This window comes from Anabrus simplex, chromosome 6 (assembly GCF_040414725.1).
Source record: "Anabrus simplex isolate iqAnaSimp1 chromosome 6, ASM4041472v1, whole genome shotgun sequence".
NCBI classification, from domain to species: Eukaryota; Metazoa; Arthropoda; class Insecta; order Orthoptera; family Tettigoniidae; genus Anabrus; species Anabrus simplex.
Window position 1 is genome coordinate 67,225,623 of NC_090270.1, and position 25,069 is coordinate 67,250,691.

The 25,069-nt window shown below is 38.0% G+C and overlaps 2 protein-coding genes across 2 annotated transcripts in view; both read left to right on the top strand.

Moving 5' to 3' along the window:
- The window catches only part of LOC137501180 (putative serine protease F56F10.1), a 519,998-nt gene that overhangs the window by 114,596 nt on the left and 380,333 nt on the right, over positions 1 to 25,069 (top strand). The window lies entirely within an intron of this gene.
- The window catches only part of LOC137501181 (caspase-3-like), a 59,075-nt gene continuing 42,617 nt past the window's right edge, over positions 8,612 to 25,069 (top strand). Inside the window, exons 1-2 of the mRNA XM_068228042.1 lie at positions 8,612 to 9,428; positions 24,128 to 24,341. Coding sequence (XP_068084143.1) covers positions 9,012 to 9,428; positions 24,128 to 24,341 — 631 coding nt within the window. The 5' untranslated portion in view covers positions 8,612 to 9,011. The remainder of the gene's footprint in view (positions 9,429 to 24,127; positions 24,342 to 25,069) is intronic.

The window sequence follows — 25,069 nt, forward strand, 5'->3', positions numbered from 1 at the left end:
CTAAGACGAAATGCTGGTTAATAGAGCAAATGCCTGAAAAGCCAACATCTAATTTTTGATCTGATCAATTTAGTTTTCGAGAGGCTAATACCATACTCATTGCACCTATTTTCAAGTTCCAAGATATTAGACTGCAGACTTTCGGCACAGTCTGCCATTAAGACCAAGTCGTCAGCACAGGCCAAACTGCTTACTACATTTCCACCTAACTGAATCCCTCCCTGCCATTTTATACCTTTCAGCAGATGATCCATGTAAACTACAAACAGCAATGGTGAAAGATTACAGCCTTGTCTAACCCCTGTAAGTACCCGGAACCAAGAACGCATTCTACCATCAATTCTCACTGAAGCCCAATTGTCAACATAAATGCCTTTGATTGATTTTAATAATCTGCCTTTAAATTCCATAGTCCCCCAGTATAGTGAACATCTTTTCCCTCGCTACCCTGGCATATGCTTTCTCTAGATCTACGAAACATAAACACACCTGCCTATTCCTCTCGTAGCATTTTTCAATTACCTGGCGCATACTGAAAATCTGATCCTGACAGCCTCTCTGTGGTCTGAAACCACACTGGTTTTCATCCAACTTCCTCTCAACGACTGATCACACTCTCCCTTCCAAGATGCCAGTGAATACTTTGCCTGGCATACTAATCAATGAGATACCTCGATAGTTGTTGCATTACTTCCTGTTCCCTTGCTTATAGATAGGTGCAATTTCTGCTTTTGTCCAATCTGAAGGTACCTTACCAACACTCCACGCTAATTTTACTACTCTATGAAGCCATTTCATCCCTGCCTTCCCACTATACTTTACCATTTCAGGTCTAATTTCATCTGTTCCTGCTGCCTTATGACAATGGAGTTTATTTACCATCCTTTCCACTTCCTCAAGCATAATTTCACCATCATTTTCCTCCTCCCCATGAGCTTGGCTGTTTGCAACACCACCAGGATGATTTCCTTTTACATTGAGAAGATGTTCAAAATATTCCCTCCACCTCTCCAGTGATTCCCTGGGATCTATTATGAGTTCACCTGAATTACTCAAAACACTGTTCATTTCCTTTTTCCCTCCCTTCCTAAGATTCTGTATTACTGTCCAGAAAGGTTTCCCTGCTGCTTGACCTAGCCTTTCCAGGTTATTACCAAAATCTTCCCATGACTTCTTTTTGGATTCAACAACTATTTGTTTCGCTCTGTTTCTTTCATCTACGTACCAATGCCTGTCTGCTTCGGCCCTTGTTTGGAGCCATTTCTGATAAGCCTTCTTTTTACGTTTACAGGCTGCTCTCACTTCATCATTCCACCAAGATGTTCGCCTTTTCCCATCTTTACACACAGTTGTTCCTAGGCATTCCCTTGTTGTTTCTACTACAGCATCCCTGTATGCCACCTATTCACTTTCTATATCCTGAACCTGCTTACTGTCTACTGTTCGAAACTTCTCACTAATCATATCCATGTACTTCTGTCTAATTTCCTCGTCCTGGAGATTTTCTACCCTTATTCGTTTGCAGACAGATTTCACTTTCTCTACCCTAGGCCTAGAGCTACTTAGTTCACTACAGATCAGATAGTGGTCTGTATCATTGAAAAATCTGCAAAAAACTCGTACATTCCTAACAGATTTCCTGAATTCAAAGTCTGTTAAGATATAGTCTATCATGGATCTGTTACCCCTAGCCTCCCATGTGTAGCAGTGAATAGCCTTATGCTTGAAGAATGCATTCGTAACAGCTAAACCCATACTAGCACAGAAGTCCAGCAAACGCTTTCCATTCCCATTAGCTTCCATATCTTCCCCACATTTACCAATCACCCTTTCATATCCTTCAGTTCTATTCCCAACTCTCGCATTGAAATCGCCCATTAGCACCATTCTGTCCTTGCTGTTGACCCTGACCACGATGTCACTCAATGCTTCATAGAACTTGTCAACTGCATCCTCATCTGCACCCTCACATGGTGAATACACGGACACAATTCTTGTCCCAATTCCTCCAACTGACAAATCTACCCACATCATTCGCTCATTTACGTGCCTAACAGAAACTATGTTGCGTGCAATGGTATTCCTGATAAAGAACCCTACCCGAGACTCTGCCCTTCCCTTCCTAACACCCGTCAAGTACACTTTATAATCTCCTATCTCTTCCTCGTTATCTCCCCTTACCCGAATATCACTTACTCCTAGCACATCCAGATGCATCCTCTTTGCTGACTCAGCCAATTCTACCTTCTTTCTTCCATAAGCCCCTTTAATATTGATAGTTCCCCATCGAATTCCATTTCGTTCGCTAAGTTGTTTCCAAGGAGTCCCTCGCCTGTCAAATGGGAGTGGGACTCCATTACTCCCATAGGTCTGAGGCTTGCTTAAAATGTTCTGAGCTCGGTACATTCATGAAGCAGGATGCTACCCTACTTGCACATAGTCCAAGTGAGGATCTCTCCTCTAACGGGTTATGGACCACCGGTGAATTGTATAGTCCTAGCCGCCTGAGCACAAGGAGGACCATTACTCAGAATATGTCCGAGATGCCCACTCCCATTCCATAGCAACTGGTATTCTGACTCTCAGAACCACTTACTAGGCCACTCAGCCGTTGCCCATGGTTCACGAACTAGGACGTGACTACAGTAACCCACAAACATGAACCAAAAAGAACCAGCTAAGTCAAGGCAAATACAGCTGTCTCTATAAGCCGCTCGCTCTACCGCAATCCAGGTCTCTCCAGTGAGCTGTGTTTCTTTGCTGGCATGAAAGAGAGCTTCCCCAGCGAAATTCAAGTCACTTGTTTGACGCATGCTTTTTTTTAAAGTCGCCTCCTCTTGGGGAAGCAGGGTGATATCTGTTGGCCTCGCTTGTAATTCACAGCATCTTAACAGCGGTGGAGCAGCTACCTTGGGTACATGATAGTTGTAATAGCTAACACTGGGAGTGTTCAGCTCCACATACCAGAGGCTGCAAAGAGAAAGCAGTATAGCCACTTGCTCATAGTGTTGCTAATAAAAATAGCCATTTTATGAAATGAATTGTAATAAAAGTATTTATTTTATTTTTGGATTTCAGCATGTATAAAGTTTTTGGGAGTGATTCATTGATAGCACGAGTAGAGTATATTTTTCGATGCACACAGAAAAATACTGCCCAGTATAAACATAGAGCCAAGCACAAAGTACAAGAATTTTGTATTTGGTTGCTCTGTACGAATGGGTTTGCCTGTAATGGTGGTATATTGCGAGTTGTGTGCCATTCTTCGTGAATATAACTGTGGTATACGTTGTGAGGAATATTTTCCCTTGTTTGTCATTGCTGTACCTGTGGTCAGTGAACAAGTGAAACTGTAAAACTTCGGCGATGGTAAAATACCTGAAAAATTTTGCATATTCCGTTTAGGCTAAAGTTTTTAAGTATAAAAACAAAATGTTAGTCCCAATATATTTCTTTGGAAACTGTACTATTGCGAAGCGTCAGCGGGTAAAAATATGTGCGAGTGTGTGGTTGAAAATATTCTTTATCAAGTGAGTTGTAATTTTGCAAGTTCTTTTTATTTATTTATTTATTTTCAGATCTGTTTGCTTGTTATATTTCTACTTAGAGTTTATAAAAGGATAATGTTAAGTTTAAAGAGAGTGGGGCTGCGTTTTGATTTTTTTAAATTTTTTATTTTTACAGCTGGGCTAATGAATGTGTTTACACCACAAGCCACTGGATTTAGGTAGCTTTCCTAAAAAAAAAAATATATATATATATATTAGCACTTTTTATTTTTCTTGAATGTAAGAAAACAATTTTCACGGGAGATAGTAGGTTCGAATCCCACTATCGGCAGCCCTGAAAATGGTTTTCCGTGGTTTCCCATTTTCACACCAGGCAAATGCTGGGGTTGTACCTTAATTAAGGCCACGGCCGCTTCCTTCCAACTCCTAGGCCTTTCCTATCCCATCGTCGCCATAAGACCTATCTGTGTCGGTGCGACGTAAAGCCCCTAGCAAAAAAAAAAAAAAAAAAAAAAAAAAAAAAAAAAAAAAATCATTTTGGACAGATGGTTTAGTTGTGACATTTCTATTTCTTTTAAAATCACATCTCCAACTAAGTTTACCTTGTGTGCAAAATGCTGAAAGTGCATCAGTTGGTCACCAGCTATAGTCTCCAATGCTTTAAAAACATGTCCCCATATATCGAGCTGAATCTGGTACCAAACTACAAGTACATTTTCATATGAGATGTATGCTTTCAAAGTGACAATGATTGCTCTGCTTCAAGTACAATAGTACAATCTACTTCTTCTTCATCATCATCATCATCCTAAACCATCTCCAGTTTCCTGGGTGTAGTATATGAGCCTCCTCCATCTCATCCTATCCTTGTACCATTCTTCCTCCACCAACTTGTCCCACTCATGACCTCTCAGCAGTACATCGTTCTTAACTAAATCTATTCATTTCCTTCGTGGCCTTGCCACGGGTCATCTTCCTTGTACGTTTCTGTCAAATTCCTTCCTTGCAGTTTTGTTTACTGGCATCCTCTTCATGTGACCAGACCACTTCAGTCTTGATATCTGAATCTTATTGAGGAGAGAATCATCTCCTACTTCTTCTCTAATTTTCTCATTCCTAATCTTGTCTTTCCTGATTTTCTGGATCATAGTGCGTAGGAATTTGATTTCAGCTGCCTGAAGTTTGGAATTATCTCTGTTGGTCAGTGTTGTGGTTTCGAGACTATGTTAGAATTGGTGTATAATAGGACTTGTACAATGTCATTTTTGTTTTCATGGGTATTTGCTCATCCCACAGCAGGTGTCTTACCTGGTGGTAAAATTGTGTTGCCTTATTGATTCGATTGTTCATCTCATGTTTTGTTAGGTTGTCATTTGATACAACATTACCCAGGTATTTGAAAACTGGAAGGGCTTCATTTAACATGACTATTGGTTCTGCTCCTTCCCCATACACTTTCATCACCACCGTCTTGGTCTTGCTGATGTTTAAACCATATTTCTTAAACTCCTCATTCCAGCTTTGCATTCTCTCTCCCAATTCCTCTTCTGAGTCACTCCAGATCGCAACATCATCTGCAAATGTCAAGGCTTTGATATCTCCATGTTCTTTCCTTTTAATAGATTTCATTAATACATCCATTACAATAATAAATAGAAGTTGTGACAATGAGCTGCCCTGCTACACTCCTCTCTTTGTTTCAAACCAGTCCGACAAACCACATCCTACTTGAATACAGCTTCTATTCCCACTATACAACATTTTCACTTTGTCTATGAGGCTGTCTCGCACTTGAAGTTCTTTCATGCATTGCCAAATTCTTTCCCTTGGTACACTGTCGTATGCTTTTTCAGTGTCCAAAAATATTAGAAATAAAGGCTTGTTCTTCTCCCAGTATTTTTCCATTAGCATCCTAATTGCAAATATAAGGTCTGTAGTTGACCTTCCTGGTCTGAAACCATACTGCTCTCCTTCCAAAATTGGTTCAACAGTATCTCTGATTCTGGTCTCTATTATTTTTTCCAATATTTTCAGGACATGAGACAGTAGTGTGATACCACGGTAATTAGTACATTTTCATCGGCTTCCTTTCTTGAACAGAGGTACAATGATGCCCATCTTCCAGTCCTCAGGAATAGTATTTTCCTCCCATATCTTGTTGAGCAGTCTGTAGAGCCATTGGATTCCTGGAATTCACGCTGCTTTCAGCATATCTGCACTTAGTTCATCTATGCCCACTGCCTTTTGTCTCTTCATGCTCTTAGCGCATTTTCAACCTCAAGCCATGTAATTGGTGGTTCAGTTGTGGTTCCTCGACTTGGCTCTCCTCTATCCATTGTTATGTTTTCTGTATCTCCATTCAGCAGCTTTTCGAAATAGATCTTGAGTTCTTGTTTAATTTCTCCCTCTTCTTGTGCCAGAGTTCCATCATCACGTTCTATTGCTTTTATGGTCTGTTGATCCCGTCGCTTGTTTTTCACTACTCTGTATAGCAATTTCATATTTCCTCTACTGTCCTCTTCCAGTTTGTCTGCAAACTCATTCCATTTCTTCCCTTACAGTGTTCTTTACAGCAAGTTTCTTGTTCCTGTATACTCCTTGAAGTCTTTGTATTTCTTGTTCATTTCGTTCTTGTCCCTGTTTTTGTTTTTCCTTGCCCAGTGCCTTCTTTATTTGGTTTCTTTCTTTCACCGCTGTTTTCACTCTATCATTCCACCACGGTATCTCCTTTTTTCTTTTGATAGAACTTGTAACTCCACATAGGTTTTTGGCTTCTCCCACAAAGGTGTCTTTGAAGGCCTTCCACTCTTCATTAACGCTGGTTACTTCACACTTCGGCAAACTCTGTTGAATCCTTAGTTTGTATTCTTCCTTTATTTGGACTTCTTGCAACTTCCAAGTTTTAACCCTTGGTTTTTTCGTAATAATTTTCTGTGTTTCATTAGTCTTACATTTGAAGTCTACTGCCAACAATCTGTGGTCACTGTCCATGCTTTCACTGGGGATGACCTTTACATCTGTGATGTACCTGCCACCATCTTTATTCGTGATTACGTAGTCAATCAATGTTCTGTACTGGCCATCCCAACTGTACCTTGTTGTTCTGTGACTGTCTCTTTTTTTGAAGAATGTATTTTTGATTATAAGATCATTTCTTCTGCACAGATCTAATAGTTGTTCTAAACTAAAAAACGGGATCTACATAATAAAATCCAGTCAAGAAATCTACACAGAGATAGAGAAGATCACGGACACAGTGTGCAAATGCAGGGCTCGCTACTGTGATCACTTATGATGTAGATGTTGATTCCCATAGGGAACCTAAAATATTTGCCCTGAATGAGTAAATTTGTAATACCAATATAATGGTCCGTTATTGGACATTATAAATTTTCCAGCTAACTCATTCTTGGTTGCCTGCGTTTCACCCTCGTGTGCTAAGTTAGGCTCGTCAGTTGGGACTTAGCACACCACCCAAGACGCAAGGCTAGTTCATACCGTGGAGGCCACTGCATAGGCTATTTGAACCCACCAGCAGTGCCAATGCACTATGAGAGCTACGTCTCATTTCCAAAAATAGATGCCTGCCTGGCCATCAAATGATGTAGATGTTGATTCCCATAGGGAACCTAAAATATTTGTCCTGAATGAGTAAATTTATAATACCAATATAATGGTCCGTTATTGGACATTATACATTTTCCAGCTAACTCATTCTTGGTTGCCTGCGTTTCGCCCTCGTGTCCCAACTGATGAGCCTAACTTAGCACATGAGGGCGAAACGCAGGCAACCAAGAATGAGTTAGCTGGAAAATTTATAATGTCCAATAACAGACCGTTATATTGGTGATCACTTATGTCGGATGGATGATTCGATGCACAAAAGTCACGATGTTTATTCTGAGAAGGTCTCGTCTATGTGCGTTATCTGGTTGCAGGCCCATTCCTTCGAGGTCTTTCTTGACATTAATGTATCAAGGAATTGTCTTTTTAAGTCAAAATTGTTAAAAATACATTTTTGTGCATCGAGAGTCGTCCATCCGACATAAGTGATCGCAGTAGCGAGCCCTGCGTTTGCACATTGTGTCCGTGATCTCTATCTCTGTGTAGATTTCTTGACTGGATTTTATTATGTAGATCTTGTTTTTTTAGTTTGGGCAAAGTATGTTGTGGAGAATCTTTCTCTCTTTTTTGCTCTAACTTAGTGAATGCACATTTCTGAGAGAGGATAAGGCCTTCTGATGCATAGAGAGATACTGGTACTGGCTTGACAACTGATGTTTTGGTATTTATATAAAAGCACCTTTTTTCTAGGTGGTTTGGAAAGCTACCTCCATTTTCTTTTTTGCTCTAACCACTCTATTGTTGTGATTATTATTATCATCATTATTACCACCTGGTGCACTCCAATATAAATCAAGTTAGGTGAGGCACTGCCAAGCTCTCTATTTAATATGACAAAAAATATATATGCTACACAGTAATCTCCTCTTGCCTTACAATCAATACTGATCTGCATTTAGGGCAGTCGCCCAGGTGGCAGATTCCCTATCTGTTGCTTTCTTAGCCTTTTCCTAAATGATTTCAAAGAAATTGGAAATTTATTGAACATCTCCCTTGGTAAGTTATTCCAGTCCCTAACTCATCTTCCTATAAATGAATATTTGCCCCAGTTTGTCCTCTTGAATTCCAACTTTATCTTCATATTGCTGGCATTATAGACTTGATATCCATACTCTCGGCCTCTGTTGTGTATTATTTTGGGTTTCTGCTGTGTGAAAGAGACAGACTTGCAGATAAACTTGATGTTTCCCGAAGATATTGCTCAACTTCTGTAGAAGTGAACCACAGTTGTTTTAATAGTATGAAAAGTTTAATATTTTAATGAAAAAGTTTTAATATTAGAACAGTCTTGGTCAGTCATGTTTCACCTCTATGGAAATGGAGCTCTCTTTACTAAACATTTCACTGAACTTAATCTGTTTTATACCTTTAAAAATGTGCAAGTATATTCAGTTTATATTGCTTCCTTATTTGAAAACTATTAATAGTTTTTATCTTTATTTTCATTACAGACATGTTCCAAATGCAATGATGTCGCTGGCAAAAACATTTTGTTACACTTCACCATTAAGAGGCAGAATTCGTGAAGAAAGTTTTCATGTCTGGGAACAACACCTAGATGATTATGAAAAAGTTTCATTGATTTTTTTATTTGGTGTAGATATCAATGAGTCTATTGTAATAATATTGAATAATATTATTAAACATACTGGTACCTCTGAAAATGGAGTGCTTTGTGACTTGTACCGGTGGGCACTGCAGAACAAAGTAAATAATTTTGAAGGCAGGCTTGTTGAAGCACTAAGAGTTCTTCAGAACCAAAAACTTATTAAAATCATAGATTTTTGTGGAGAATCTTCAGAAACTTTCATTCATCCTGTGAGGAAAGGTCTTTTTCAGGTGTGTGAAGATTTGCCTGTACATGAGATTCACAGGGTAATGGAGTTTGTGAAAAAAGATTTTGAGATCAAGGATATCTACTGTAGTTATCTGAATTTTTACTCCAAAAAATTCATGGAGTTCAACTTGCTATGTTTAATAATGTGCAATTATATTAGTGATGGCACTGACGGCCATTGTGATTTTGACAATCTAGTGCAAGTTCTCAAAAAAATAGGACTTCCGCAGTTAGCACTAAAATTAGAAGCTCTAGAAAAGAAATGGAATGAAGAGAATGACGATCGTATTTTTATTAATGAGTTGGATGGGAAAACTGGTAATTCCCGGTATATGGAGACATGTAAAGAAGATTTGACTGATGTAAATGGGGCACGCAGAAAAGTTTGTTTACCCTATTTCATAAATCCATCCAGTATGGGATTATGTGTAATTATAAATCAAGAAACATTTTCACAGGTAGGCTGAAAATTCAGTTATATTTTTCTTTCTCTTTCATGCATTCATTTATATACAGTAAAACCTCTCTCTAAATGGCCATCTTCGCTTAACTGTCACCTCATTAAATGACCATTTCTCTCTGGAACCGATTAATAACAATTTGCTTTAAGTCACACCGAGACAGTTAGTCTCATGGTGATGATGGGACAGGAAAGAGATAGGAGTGGGAAGGAATCGACTATGGCCTTGATTAAGGCACAGCCCTGGCATTTGCCTAGTGTGAAAATGGAAAACCATGGAAAACGTATCTTCAGAGCTGCCGTCAATAGGTTTCAAACCCAAACCGATGAATACTGAAGTTTTTCTTCTCTGGGGTACAATAAATACCGTTCTTCTTCCTCATTCTCTTTCCTTCGTAGCCAAGCAGTAAAAAAAGTTGTAAGCTACCTGTGACAATCAATGGGGCGATGTGATTGAACAGCTGACAATATGCAAACTCATTTAAAAATCTTTTTGGTTGGAATAATATTTGAATAAGGTGTACAACTGTTCCACTTATTGGCAGTATACTGAGAAGATAGACTCAGATCTGAATAAACCTTAAGGATCCTTAAAAACGTGTACTTCTAAGAAGAGATGAGGAAATATTACACCGAGCGAGTTGAGTGTGCGGTTAGGGGCGTGCAGCTGTGAGGTTGCATTTAGAAGATAGTGGGTTTGAGCCTCACTGCCGGCAGCCCTGAAAATGGTTTTTCCATGGTTTCCCATTTTCGCACCAGGCAAATGCTGGGGCTGTACCTTGATGATGATGCTTGTTTTTTAAAAGGGGCCTAACATCAAGGTCAACGGCCCCAGGGCTGTACCTTAATTAAGGCCATGGCCGCTTCCTTCCCACTCCTGGGCCTTTCCTATCTCATCATCGCCGTAAGACCTATCTGTGTCAGTGTGATGTAAAGCAACTTGTAAAAACAAAAAAAGAAATATTACAAAACAAACCACAATCATCATCATCATCATCATCATCATCATCAATGTCCCACTCCAGTCACCCGGGTGTGGTTAACAAGCCTCCTCCACTCCTTTCTGCCCTTCTACTTTTCCTGCTCCATTACTTCCGCCACATCCAGTCCAGCTTCTCTAATGTCATTTCAGATCTGATCCATCCACCTTCTTCTCGGTCTTCCAACTGGTCTCTTTTTCTTAACTTCTCTTTCCAATTCCCTTCTTGCTACCTGTTCCTTTCCCATTGTTTATACTTGTTCAAACCATCTCAGTCTTGCTTTCTGCATGTTCTTTACTGCAACCGCCCCCTACCCTATGGTTTCCGGCATTAAATCTTCAGGGTCGCTTGTGGGTTAAAAATCAAATGGGCATCAAATATAAAATAACTTAGCGGCATAAACGGTAGGAAGAGACGGGTGTCATATCTATATTAGAATGAGAACAGGTTTTATGGTCCGACTCGTTGGCTGAACGGTCAGCGTACTGGCTTTCGGTTCAGAGGGTCCCGGGTTCGATTCCCGACCGGGTCGGGGATTTTAACCTTAATTGGTTAATTCCAATGGCACGGGGGCTGGGTGTATGTGTCGTCTTCATCATCATTTCATCCTCATCACAACACGCAGGTCACCTACGGGTGTCAAATAGAAAGACCTGGGATATCCCGGCACTAATAGCCATACGACATTTCATTTTTTCAACAGGTTTTATAAAATTTTAATTAAATCAAGTGGGTTTACTAAATCCTGATGATTATGAGGAATGAAACATATATACAAGTGATTTACAAGAATTGATTCTACATTGTGGATTATTTTAAAATCTGATATTGAGGAATAAGGCCGAGTACCTACCATTCATAAAGCAAAATATGTCAAGACTTAACGTGTATGGAAACATTTAACATAAATCACTGAAGCTATTCCCACATTACTGGGCCATTAAATTAAACACTCAATGCAGACAAGTCTGAGTGATGCCTATCCTGCCAAAAATTGGTTTCCCAATGGAATAACTTAACATGATATGATACAAACTCTACAAGCATCAGAAGCCTTGGGTTCAGATCGAACCTACACCTAAATACACAAATTCGCTGCACCAATGGGTTTCAACCATGTTGATGCTGAATAGCAACACAAACAAGACACGAGACACAAAAAGAAAAAAAAAAAAAACACATGAGAAACACGCATTTTTATGTACACAAAGCATGTGTGATGCACATCATTTATCCCAACACTGTGAGATAGCTATTCACAAGCCCAGGACCGAACACATGTCCACAATGTCTCCAGGGATCCTGAAATCCTGCTAGCCATTTAAGTTAATATGCAAGAAAACAATAATAAAGAAAATATTAAGTACAGAACACAGGGTCGTTTATTACTGGAGTAGATCTAAATCAGCTGAGGCAATAAATCAATCAATAAATGCCAGTCACGCTAAGGGTTCATGTTAGGGTTGATGCTCACACAAAAATTACTGCACACGAATCTCACACAAAAGATATGGTTCTAGGTCAGCCACCCCTTGCAACGGGCTGGGCATCCAACTGCTTGTTAAAGGAAGAACAAATATCGTCCTTTTAAAAATACACATCACATTAAACCGCAACATATCGTCATTACCATGGGGTCATTCCTCATTCATCTCTCAAATTATAAGCCTCTACATGCGCAATTACAATCTGACAACAATATCTCACACCATGAGTCTTGACTTTGAGTCATCCTAACTTCGTAAACCACATCTCCGCACATAATCTCACACACAGCTGATCCGATGGTAGTCAATCAAACATGTACATCTGAACATCAAGACACCGGCTTCTAATATTACTATTATTATTATTATTATTATTATTATTATTATTATTATGGATCTTTTAAAATGAGTCTACTCTCTATGTAGCGTGCCTATGCGATTTATATATCACATACGCACGTTAATAAAACACACACGGCAATTAAAACAACACAAATAAAATGAAATAGTCCCTAACTATGGTCGTCTACATCTACAAGGGACATTAGGTTTCTATGAAATTGTCATTTGAGCCCATAGTTCACTCTTATGAAAAGTTTAGCAGTGATTCTGACCAACACCTCAATGTTGACTACTACTCGTTATCAACGAAGAATTCTACACAACCCATATTATGATAACTTAGTCCATATCGCCATCAACTTGACTACGCATCTTTAACTCTTATGTTTTTAAAAAACAGATCTCACACTCATTATGCACGTTGTGTTACACCGATCATTTCTATTGATAACCTTGGGTTCAGCACACTGGTCCCTAAGTGTTGCTTATTGTTCAAGCATTTATGAAGAAGATCCACTTCAGATTCAGACATGAATAATTTTAAGAAATAATGTGATACAAAATTCTTGAAGACAAACATTTCAAAAATTTTTAAATTGATTTAATGTGTGTATATATGTGTTTTAGATATCCTTGTACCCTAAATATAATGAACCACAGTGTCAATATTATTATGCGTTTAACAGCATAGTTTATATAAATTGGATAAGGACCTAAAACCAATACTTGTTTTAGGATTGAATAAGAGGGGCAAAACGTACCTATAATTTGGTAGTTTCTATGCTCATTCAAACACGCAACAGTGGATTGTATTGGATAGGTGCTATAATAAAATACTCCTTATATAAACTTAGTGTTTAAGTGGTATATTGTGAGTTGTCAGTGATAGATGGCGTTGAATGCCATTAGTAGATGAATAAGCTTGAGTAGAGCTTTTAAAAGTAGGAAAGATCTTAATATGTAGATAAAGATGGAATTCATCATCATCATCACCATCATCATTTCCCCTTATCCAGCTCCTGCCATGTCGGGGTATTTATGGCACTTCTCCATCTTCCTCTTTCTTTCCACCATTCCTCTTCCACGATCTTGTCCCAGTCTAAATTTCGTCTTCTTATGCCGCTCTCACTTATTCAATCCACCTTGTTCTAGGTCTTCCTCTTGCTCTCTTGCCCTCACACTTTGCCTCCAGCATCTGTCTTAGAATTCTATTATTCTCCATCCTCTTTACATGTCCAGACAACCTTAGTTTATTCTTTTCAGTTCTCTCATTTAGCTTTCCTATCCCAACGTCCTTCATATAATCTTCATTTCTCACTCTGTCTTTCCTATTGATCTCGCTGGCTTGAATTCTGTTCTCTTGCCTGATAGTGAAAGTCCAAGTCTCAGCTGCATAAGTCAGTATGGGTATATAGTACATTTTGTACATTATCTCTTTACTTTTCTTTGGTACTTCTCTGCTCCAAACAGTTTTTCTTACACTTTGGTAGAATGCATTGCCTTGCGGTACCCTCCTGCTAATCTCCATGTCCACCCCAGCATTTTTAATTAATTCACTTCCTAGGTATTTAAAGCTGTCCACAATTTCCGGACTCTGACTTCAGATTTTCACAGTGCCCTTTCCTTGCCTTTCCCCTCTTGACATCACCATAGTCTTGCTTTTATCTGTACTGCTTTTCATGCCATACTTCTCAATTTTTTTGTTCAGTGCATCTAGTTGTTGCACTTCTTTGCTGTTATTTTCCCAGATCACATCATCATCTGCAAATAGCAGTATCTTCATCTCTTTGTCTCCATAGGCTTCTTTTGTTTCCTTTACAGTTTTGTCTATGACCATAATAAACAAAAGAGGTGACAGTACACTCCCCTGTCTTAGTCCAGTCTTATTCCTAAACCATTCTATCTTTCCAACTGGGGTCAGTAATCTGCTAACACAGTTGTTGTACACACCATTTCTAATATTTCTCTTCTGAGTCTCTTTTTAACCATGGTTTCCCAAACCTTCTCTCTGCATACACTATCATATGCCTTTTCTATATGTATGAAAATCATGACCAGATCCTTTCCATATTCTCAGTTCTTTTCCAGTCTCATGCTAAAGATTGGGTCCACTGTAGATCTTCCACTCCTGAAGCCATACTGTTCCTCTTGTAACTGTCCTTCAATCTTTCTTCTCATTCTTCTCTCTAATATCCTTTCCAGTATTTTAACTACCTGCGATATAAGTGTGATTTCTCTATAGTTACCACAAACTTTCTTGTCCCCTTTTTTAAATACTCGTATTTTTATCCCATTTTTTCCAGACTTCTGGTACACATTTGTGTTTTCACATACACTTTAGTAGTCGATACAACCATTGCATACCAACAGATCCAGCAGCGTTTATCATTTCCCCACTGATTTCATCCATCCCTGTTGCTTTTCCCGTCTTCATCTTTTGTACCGCTAACTCCACCTCCAGCATTGTTATCATCGTCTGTTGTTGATTCCTCACACTCTATTGCTTCTGTCTCCCCTGTACAGTTCTTCACATTCAATAGCTTATCAAAAAACTCTCTTTACCTCTTCTGGGTGTGTTAACAATTCCCCATCTTCCTTTTTCACTAGTTTTGTGATACCGGTAACTCTTTCTGTCTTCTTAGTACTCATAAGTCCACACAGCATCCTTTTACTGACACTTCCATCCACTTCCATTTTTTGTGTAAATTCTCTTCAACTCTTCTTCTTTTCTTCCCCTACTATCTTCTTACATCTCCATTTGTTGTTGAGATACTTCCTTTTGCTTTCTTCTGTTTGATCTCGGTTCCATTCTTGCTAGGCTGTCTTCTTTTCTTTCACCACTTTCCTCACTTCCTCATTCCACCACAGTGTCTCCTTGCCTTTCACTCGTGTAGTTGGAAATCACGAAAATAAATTGGGGCAAATTTTCATTTAGGACAAAATGTAAGGGTTCAAGGTAATTGATCAAGGTAAATGTTCAATAAAGTTCCAAGTTCTTTGAAAACATTTAAGAAAAGGCTAGGTGAACAATTGATAGGGAATCTGCCACCTGGGTGATAGTCCTAAATGCTGATGATTGACTGATTGATTGATTGACTGACTGACTGATTGATTGATTGATTGATTGATTGATTGATTGATTGATTGATTGATTGATTGATTGATTGATTGATTGAACCAGTGTGTGTATATTACTTTTTTACACACTGCAGGCTCTACTGTAGCTAATCATGTGATAAAATAAACCTCTTCCCCGATCCCATAATTTCATAACCTTCATTTAGCAGCCACCTGTACTAACGGCAATTACTTCGGAAGAATGATTGATGGCCGTTTTGGGCAGGTTTCACTGTACTTAAATCTTACTAGACTGAAACAACTTTATTTATTATAAAAACAAATGAAATGAAGCTGTTCCTTGCAGGTGATGTAATAATACACAGTATACTGATCAATTGTAACAAATAACAGTTACACGAAATTAGCTCAAAAGGTAAAATTTATGATGACCAAAGTATTTCAGTTTTCATGATTAATGATCTTGATTCAATCTACTGGTATATTTCTGCAAATAGTTATCAATTTTGCTCTTCCAGACAAAATTTCTTAGAGTAGAGATAATACTTGACACTTCCTTCTCCTACCATGTTGAAATAGGAAATAACAGCGATTGGCACTCCTCTGACAAAACCTGGAGCCAAATTCAGATCATAGTGCAAGATTTATAAAGGACGAGGTCATATTTGATTAATGTAAGATTGTCATGTATGTAGAGATATGTACAAATTAATCAAAAAATGACAATAACATATTCATTTAAACATGGTTTTGTTTGGTGACTTAGTCATCTGTTACATACCTTTAGTTTTTGGTAATATCTAATATTCCCTCCTTTTTTTATATAAGTTGCATTACGTGATCCATAAGATCTGAGCACATATTTTTAAGTTCATCATCATGATACCATACTCATTGAAACCATCATGCATATTACTGTGGAACAGCAAATATCTCACTTGTTTTCTATAGGATTGATGTTAGGGGAGTTCCCTTACCAATCTAACACATGAATAATCACTGAAGAACATCAAGGAGAAGTTTCACTGAAAAATTCTGTCAACATCTAGAAATCTTTCCTGCAGCTTGATGTGCTGTTCACTTTTCATCATGCCGTGCTGGGCTGAGTAGCTCCGACAGTAGAGTGCCAGTTCTCTGAGCCCAACTTGGCATGTACAATCCTGGCATTGACCAGTGGTATTTGAAGGTTCTCACATCAGCCTCCTGTTGGTAGATTTACTAGCACGTTAAAAAACTCCTGCGGGAGAAAATTGTGGCACTTTGGCTTCTATGAAGACCATAAAAAGTAGTCAGTGGGATGTATAATCAATAACATTATTATTGTCATCATCATGCCATTGACAAATTGTATAATAAATATTGACAGGGCAAACCCAAGAACTAACTGTGGCATTTTTCTTGAGCTTAGTCAATCAAAGACCAAAAATGATCAAATTTATTGATTCTAAACTGCCACTAAGTCATCTTCATTATCACTACTTACACTAATCTCTTTGAAAAGGTTTTAGCAACTGCAGGTTCTCTGTTTGTTTTTTGTTTTTTCCCCTCTATTTGCATTAGATTTAAACTTCTGCCGCCTGGGCGACTGCCCTAAGTGCAGATCAGTAGTGATTGATTGATTGATTGATTGATTGATTGATTGATTGATTGATTGATTGTTTGATTGATTCTTTGGCTTTCACTTTCTTCCTTAATTAGTATATCAGTTAGGACAACTGATGTCACTTTCCTGCATCCATTGCGGCTTTTATTTCTTTGTGCTACTTTTGGAACACTGGATATCATTTAAAAGAAAGAGGTCATATATATGATTTTGTGAGCACCTGGAAAGTTGAATTAATAAATTTCATTGTTTGTCCGTATTGAACCAAGATTACAACTTTTATTATAATTTGGATCCACCTTATTCAATACATAAAAACTATTGTTTAGATGAAATTACAACATATATTTCAATCAGAACTAGTTTCGAAGCCCTTTTTGCGTCATCATCAGCTGATATAGGTTCTTGAAAAAATTGGCAATCACATAAGTTTATCTACGTCAAATTGAACCCAATTTAAAACCATATTAACAACCTAAAACTGTGTTACAATTATACTGTCTCAAAGTCCATATTTTCTACAAGTGCTGTCCATGTGAAGCACAATGAAGCCTAGCGAGCAGCGATCTTTTGAGGTGAATCACATAAAAACGTTTACGTTATAAGACGTAATTTTATATTTTGCCTCTTCAGTTAAGTGATAGTTTATTATATTCCTATTATTTCAGGTCTGGATTGAACTGGGAACGTTGTACTTGTTAACATCTTAAAGGATCGATTGCTCATTTCCACCTCACTAGGATTGCTCCATTAAAGCGACTCTGAAGATTTTATTGAAGTATTTTAATACGATTCTACGTCACGTTTTAAGAAGTGTGTTAAATTAAGCTAATGTTTCTTCAAGACTATTTTATTTTCAAGTTGCTGGTTCTTTTAAATCCACGTTATTTTATTAGTGAGCAAACCGGTTTACATATGTTTTCATCAATTTAAGGTTTAAGACTCGCAAGTCTTGGACTTGTAGAAAATATGGACTTTGAGACAGTATAATCGTAACACAGTTTTAGGTTGTTAATATGGTTTTAAATTGGGTTCAATTTGACGTAGATAAACTTATGTGATTGCCAATTTTTTCAAGAACCTATATCAGCTGATGATGACGCAAAAAGGGCGTCGAAACTAGTTCTGATTGAAATATTTGTGATTTCATCTAAACAACAGTTTTTATGTATTGAATAAGGTGGATCCAAATTATAATAAAAGTTGTAAGCACGTGGAAACTAAATACTCTAATGGATGCTAAATCACATTATTCATACAAATGTATTTTTATATTTTACTAGAGGACCAGTGCTGCTCTACAACATTCATTATAAATAGGTCAGATAACTCATCTTGATAGGCCTGTTGTAGTCATATTGGTTGGCTGTCTTTTCCAGTGGTTTTATGAATATTTAATAAGAAGCGTGTTATGGTGTACCGAAGTTCATAGTCAGAATTCATCGATTCTGCCATCATTATGCCATCTATTTGGTAAAAAAAAGTCTATCATATATTAGCTTTTTTTAATCCTGCCGTTCTTGATGTAAAGCTTGGTATTGTGTTATAGAAGGCGATAGTATTTTTAGCAGTTCTTCTATATAGAATGGTTGCCTTGTGAGCTCATAGGTTACTCTCGAAAGAGCATTTTTTGCCAGGCAGAGAACTTGTTAAAGATACATGGTCTTCACTCCTCCTAGTGGAGCTAGGTTATCCTTCAATAGGTGTTCCCAGATAATGTATAAGGCATGTGTCATGATGGGGTCTGTTTGTACGTAGATTCTTTTTCCCTCAGCAGCATGTAAGTTATTAGGAATGCTCTCCATCTGTTGAATATATCTGGAAGCTGGGAAAGGGTAGAGAATCAAAGAGTACCTAGCGGGGAATGGTATTCTTCCGTGATCTGAGGAAGTGTATACTCTCTGACTTGACAGGTAGTAATCAAACATGGCTGCATACAGTGACATTACTAAGGATGAAAATCACACATATCAGAATATTAATAAAAATGTTAGTTGCTTAGCAACCTGCTAAGTACAGAATATATTGCGGGTTAGGGTAAGCCTTCACCTGCAGTTATTGGAGTGACCCCTTAATGATTTGATTTTATAATTACTCAAAAGTTGGCTGAACTTAGAGATGTACCAATGTCTCATGATTCACCGGCAGGTAATTCCTGAGAAAATAAAATAAAAATGAAGCAAATTGGCCCAGTAGAATGGATGGACAGATTTGCCAAAGCTGTTTTTAGTAAACGCTTAATATATAGATTATTCCCAGAGAAAATCACATACATGATGGTATAGTACTTTGGCACCAGATTTAGAAGTTGATGGAGTCTTCAATTGATTGAAAATGAAAAATCCACAGCCTGTTTCCAGTTATTCGAATGAATGGAATGGAATGAATGAAGCCCCCATCTAGCGGCGAGGATAGGAATTGTGCTGGCTGCCAAAGCTTGTCACACTCCTCTGGGGCAATGATTAATGAATGACAGATGAAATTATATTGGAGAGTGTTGCTGGAGTGAAATATGACAGGGAAAAATGGAGTACTCGGAGAAAAGCCTGTCCCGCCTCTGCTTTGTCCAGCACAAATCTCACATGGAGTGACTGGGATTTTAACCACGGAACCCAGCGGTGAGAGGCCGGCGCACTGGAAATTTCTAATTCTAATATTTCTTGATTGCAAGTTCCTGAATCGGCAGTCAGTTACAAAAGAAGGGAGAAAGCTTTCCTCTTCAAAAAACGGTTTCATGGATTGGAAGAATCCCTATCACCTTGAAGCTACTACTTACAGTGATTTTTATTGCAAAGGCTGATCAAAAGATTATTTAAAAAATGTTATAGATTGCACCTGATTTTCCTGATTGCCAGGTGGTGTTCATTCAATGATACATCTTCTTAAAGTAGTAAGCCTTGAAGGGCCCAAAAATAGTGTTCTTGTGCAGGTGAAAATACTTGGAATTGTCAGCCCATGCTTTCCACACTATGCATGCTGTAGTAGATTTTGGGATGTTGTATTATTTTGAACATTCTTGAATAGATAACTGCTTTTCAGTGGCATTTTTTACTGCTACTTAAGTACTTCTTTCACTGGACGTTGTCTTACGACTCCAGTTTTACTGTGTGGAATTTCTTGGCCTAATAAGTGTGGTAGGATAATACCAAAAATATGTTGAATATACAGCACCACGCACTGTCCCTTGGTACATGTTATATCATTTAAAACAAAGAGATCATAAATGTGGTTTGGTAAGCACGTGGAAACTAAATACTTTAATGGATGTTAAATTACATTATTCATATCGTCTATATTCCTTCAAACGTATTTTTATATTTTATTATTGCCAGAGAAAATCACACGCCAAGGACGCACAAATAATAGTATTGATCAACGAAAAGAATGCACTCACTGGCTTGTAAACACGCCCGTCATTTTCTACATAAATACAGGTGTCCGAGAAGTCCCCGTACCCCTGTGGACGTAAGAAGACGCGGGAAGAAACGTGTGCCACCATTGCTCAATCAATTGAGCAATCTCCATTGAAATCCATTCGCAAAAGAGCAGCTGAACTTCAAGTACCGCAGTCAACAATGCATGACCACATTAAAAGAGATTTGAAAATGAAAGGATTTAGGCCGATGCATGTGAATGAATTATCTGACAATGACATGGAGCAACGAGTTGCAGCCTGCCGTGCTTTGTTGGCACAATTTCCAGCTGCCGTGTCTCGCTCAAGTGTTATTTTCTGATGAATGTGCGATATATCGCAGTTCGCATAGGAGCAATGTGGTTTTCTGGTCTAAGGAAAGTCCTCATTATGTGCAAGAGTTGGAAAGGAACTCCCCCCCCCCCCCCCTCATGTTATGGTATGAGCCGGGATATCATCAGTCACTTGTGCGGGCCGTATTTTTTTGATGGGTATGTGAATGGAAAATCTTTTTTGCATATGTTACAATCTTGGTTAATACCTCAGCTTCAAGACAAGGGAATAATGGGTCATGTGTGGTTACAGCAGGATGGGGCTCCAGCACATTTTGCTATTCAGGTGCGCGAGTTCCTTGATGAACAATTTCAAGGCCGTTGGATTGGCTGTGGCTCACTAACATCTCCAGCCCCGTTGAAATGGCCACCACGAAGCCCGGACCTTACCACGCCAGACAACTCATTATGGGGAATAATTAAGTCCCATGTGGCTCAACGTCGATACACGACTAATGAAGAACTTCGCCAAAATGTGGAGGAGGCCTTTCGTTCCATAACTCCTGAGATGCTCCGCAAGATGTCAATGAGGACTTGGAGATGGATAGAACTCTGTGTAAGGCATGATGGTGCACATACAGATTCCCTGGATTCATAGTTTTTATATGTAAGTACTCCACTATAATATGAAACGTATGAAACTAGGGTTACGGGGACTTCTCGGACACCCTGTAGAATTGGTAGCAAATTACAGCACTGCAGACATAATTTGTGAACCAAGAATCCCTAACTTCACAGATGTTTATGGTATAACAGATATCCCCTGGTGTGTATGTCCCTAGGTAGTGCACCCTCCCTTTCTTGGAAAAAAAATAAAAACCCACCCTCACCAAGTTATGTTCACAGAGATAAGTTTGATTTTTTTCCTCAGTGATACACTTGGTAAAAATTTGAGGACATTAGCAGGAAATAAAAAATTTAGCCTAGACATTTTTTTAAGCTAAAATTCTGGACAGTCCTACTTTATCAGGGTCTATGGTAATCCTTGCCTCTATGTTTGAAGAGTTAAAATAGAAATATTAAGCTCTTGAGTGTTTTACTAAACTATTTTTAGCCATAATACACTGAGGTACTTCTCTTTAAAATGGTAACTCTCTCTACTGGACTATAGTAGAATTACTGGACATTCCATTGTTTGATATTTCTGCATGCTGTAGGTCTGCTTATTTGATTCAGGTTGATAATGACAGTACCAGTCTAATAGCATCTGTCTGCATCCAACACCTTATTTTGTAACAAAACAAAACATAGAACAGTACAGTGTTCCTCCTAGCTCGCTTGCATTCTCATGACTGATGGATCGTGTTTGGCATGCATGACGCTCCAGCTGAAAGTTGACTGCTGTGTTTTGGTACTAGCTCTCTATCTAGGAGACAAAACTGACTAGGGTCACCATCTTATTGAGGGTTTAAATGACTCACCCACATGTTATATTACAGTAGAACCTCAATATCACGAATAACCTCGGGAGCTACATTTTATTTTGAGTTATCGAAATTTCAAGATGTGGAAAATACTGTTTTTGAGGATGTATAGCTCATTTATTGAATAATATGTATCTACGGCTTATACGGAATACATTATTTTTAACAGTATTTAAAAATATGCAAACAAACAGTACTTTACGACATCATTTTAATTATAACCCTTATTATAGTAACCTTTTTAGAAGACGGGATACAGTACATACAGTAGTAAAACAAGAAACATATCTCCGTTAATACCTTTGGAAAAGAAATCTGTTAGTCTCTTGTTTTTTGCTGTTAACCTTCTTTACTTCCACATACTCTTCAACTACATTTATTGCTGTGAAAACACTGTCATTTACATTTGACTGACTTTGTATGTAGGATCGAAGAATAGCCACTGCACTTTAAAGCCTAGTCTGCTGGTGGTACAACTCTTCTTCTTCTTCTTCTTCTTCTTCTTGTTGCTTGGCAGTAGGTGTTGACGGTATCGATAGGAGGCTCAGCAATTATAACATCAGAGTCTACATTTATGTAAGCCTCAAAATCAGCTTCGCACTTAACATGCTGCTGATACACCACCCATTCTTCAGGAACAAGAGCTCTTCCTCTTCATGTTCTGAAGCTCCTGATTCACCTTTCAAAAATCCTGCTTTGCAAAAACATTATACAGTTGTGTCTTGCTTCACATCAGCCCACGATTTACTCGGCATTGTTTTCAAGGGTAAGGGAAGTAGAGGGAGACCAAGACGACGATGGTTAGACTCTGTTTCTAACGATTTGAAGATAAGAAGTATAGAACTAAATGAGGCCACAACACTAGTTGTGAATCGAGGATTGTGGTGACGTTTAGTAAATTCACAGAGGCTTGCAGACTGAACGCTGAAAGGCATAACGGTCTGTAATGATAATGTATGTAATGTATGTATGTATGTTTTCAACTGTAGTAGATTAATGTCTGTTAATGACTCCCTGGATTCAATTCCTCTCAGAATTCTCTGAACAGCCTTCTTCTTATTGAAATGCTTCAAGTTTTTAATCACACCTTGGTCCATGAGCTGTAGTTTGGATGTTAAGTTCGGTGGCAAGAAGACAACGCACATTGCCTTTAACTCCTGAATGAGTGCACCGTGGGATGAGCAGGGCAGTTGTCTACGAAAAGGAGGATTTTCCTCCCTTCACGATGAAACTTCTCATCGATACCTTACAGCCGAGACTCGTAAATGGAGCTTGTCATCTGCGACTTCGAGAGTTGCTTTCGTACATGACTGGTAATTAATTCACACCCGAGAAACTGGAGGCTACACCAATTTTCCAATCACTAGAAGTTTTAGTATTTTGGTTCCAGTCGTATTCATTCCCAGCATCAATGTAAACCTTTCTTTTACTTATTGACTATTCCTCACAAATCACAACTACCATTAATGTTGTACAAAATTTGAGTTACAGAGTATTTTTTGCTTCAAGGGAGAAAATGTTTGCTTCGAGAAATCGAGAAATTCTTGTAACTGAATTTCGAGTAGTAGAGAAATAAATACAGGTGAAGAATAGGACAAATGGTCGGGAAATTTAAGTTACTTCAAGATACTGAAAATTCGAGTAATGGAGGTTCGAGATATCGAGGTTCTTATATGCCTGTAACTCAGGCACTCAGAATTATTTGGAGTGGGCACTATATTTAGATTAAGTTCAGTTTTATGGCCGTTTTCTCTTCCACGTGCTCTTCATCACTTTTGGTGTTTATAATCCAGCCAGTGTACTAAAATGATTTCCCAATTTTGTAATCGATTTGTCCACAATTGCACAGTGATATTTGATATTCTTCAATCTACAATGAGATTTTTGCTGCTAGAGACTAAAAGATCCATCTATATTAAGCAGAGAATGTATGATATATTAGGTTTGAAACTTCTTGAACCTGACATGCACCAGCAAAGCAAGTAACATATATACCGTATGTTTTCTTTAGTTTGGTTGATTGTATGCTTTATTTACAGAGATCTAAGAAGACTGGCTTAGATAACCGATATGGGACAAATATTGACAGAGATATGGTGAAGATTACATTTGCTAGCTTTGGCTATAATGTTCTTATTTTTCAAGATCTGAATTATGTCATGTTTATAACAAAACTTCAGCAAACTATACAGAATGAAGTTCGGAGGGAGCACTCATCATTCATTTTGTGCATTTTGTCCCATGGTAAAAGAGGTATGTTCAGTTTTTCTTCCTTATGTTTTGTGTTACTGCAGATGAAATGTCTATATTAATTGTCAAATAGCCTTTTACTGACTTAATTTTGTTAGTTATGTTAAAATGTGTGTACTATAAAGAAGTTAAGAAAAATGATCTATGTAAATTTTGTTAACAATGAAAATGATATTTTATGAATAACTAGCAAGATAACTGTGCTTCGCTACATCTTTAAAATGAAAGTTATTATTCAAAGTTTTACATTTTGGAGAGTCCACTGTCAGCTGAGCCTGTAAAATTCGTCCTCAGTTTGTACGTCAAACAGTTGTGGGGGAATGATTATTTCTTTTATAATCTACCACTCACTTGAACCTTGTATGGAAGAATTTGAATGTTTTAAACCATACCTGATTTAACATCTAGGACGTAAAAGCAAGCAACCTGTGATTTTTAAATTTTTTTACGTCAAACAGTAATGCGGGAATGAATTCTTTTTTAAGGGGTGAATGTTTTGAAATATTTATTAACATCTAGGATATAGAAGACCACCCTTCACAAAAAAGTTATGTTCATGCCTGAAGAAGAATGGGTATTGTGTTTTTGAGAGTCAACTACCATCTAAACCTCCTAGGGGAGAAATGTTTTGAAGTATACAGTATTTTACATCTAGGACATTTCTCGTAAAATTACAACTTTGTATGCCAAACAGTTTTGGAGGGATGAATAATTAAGTTTACGGAGCTAAC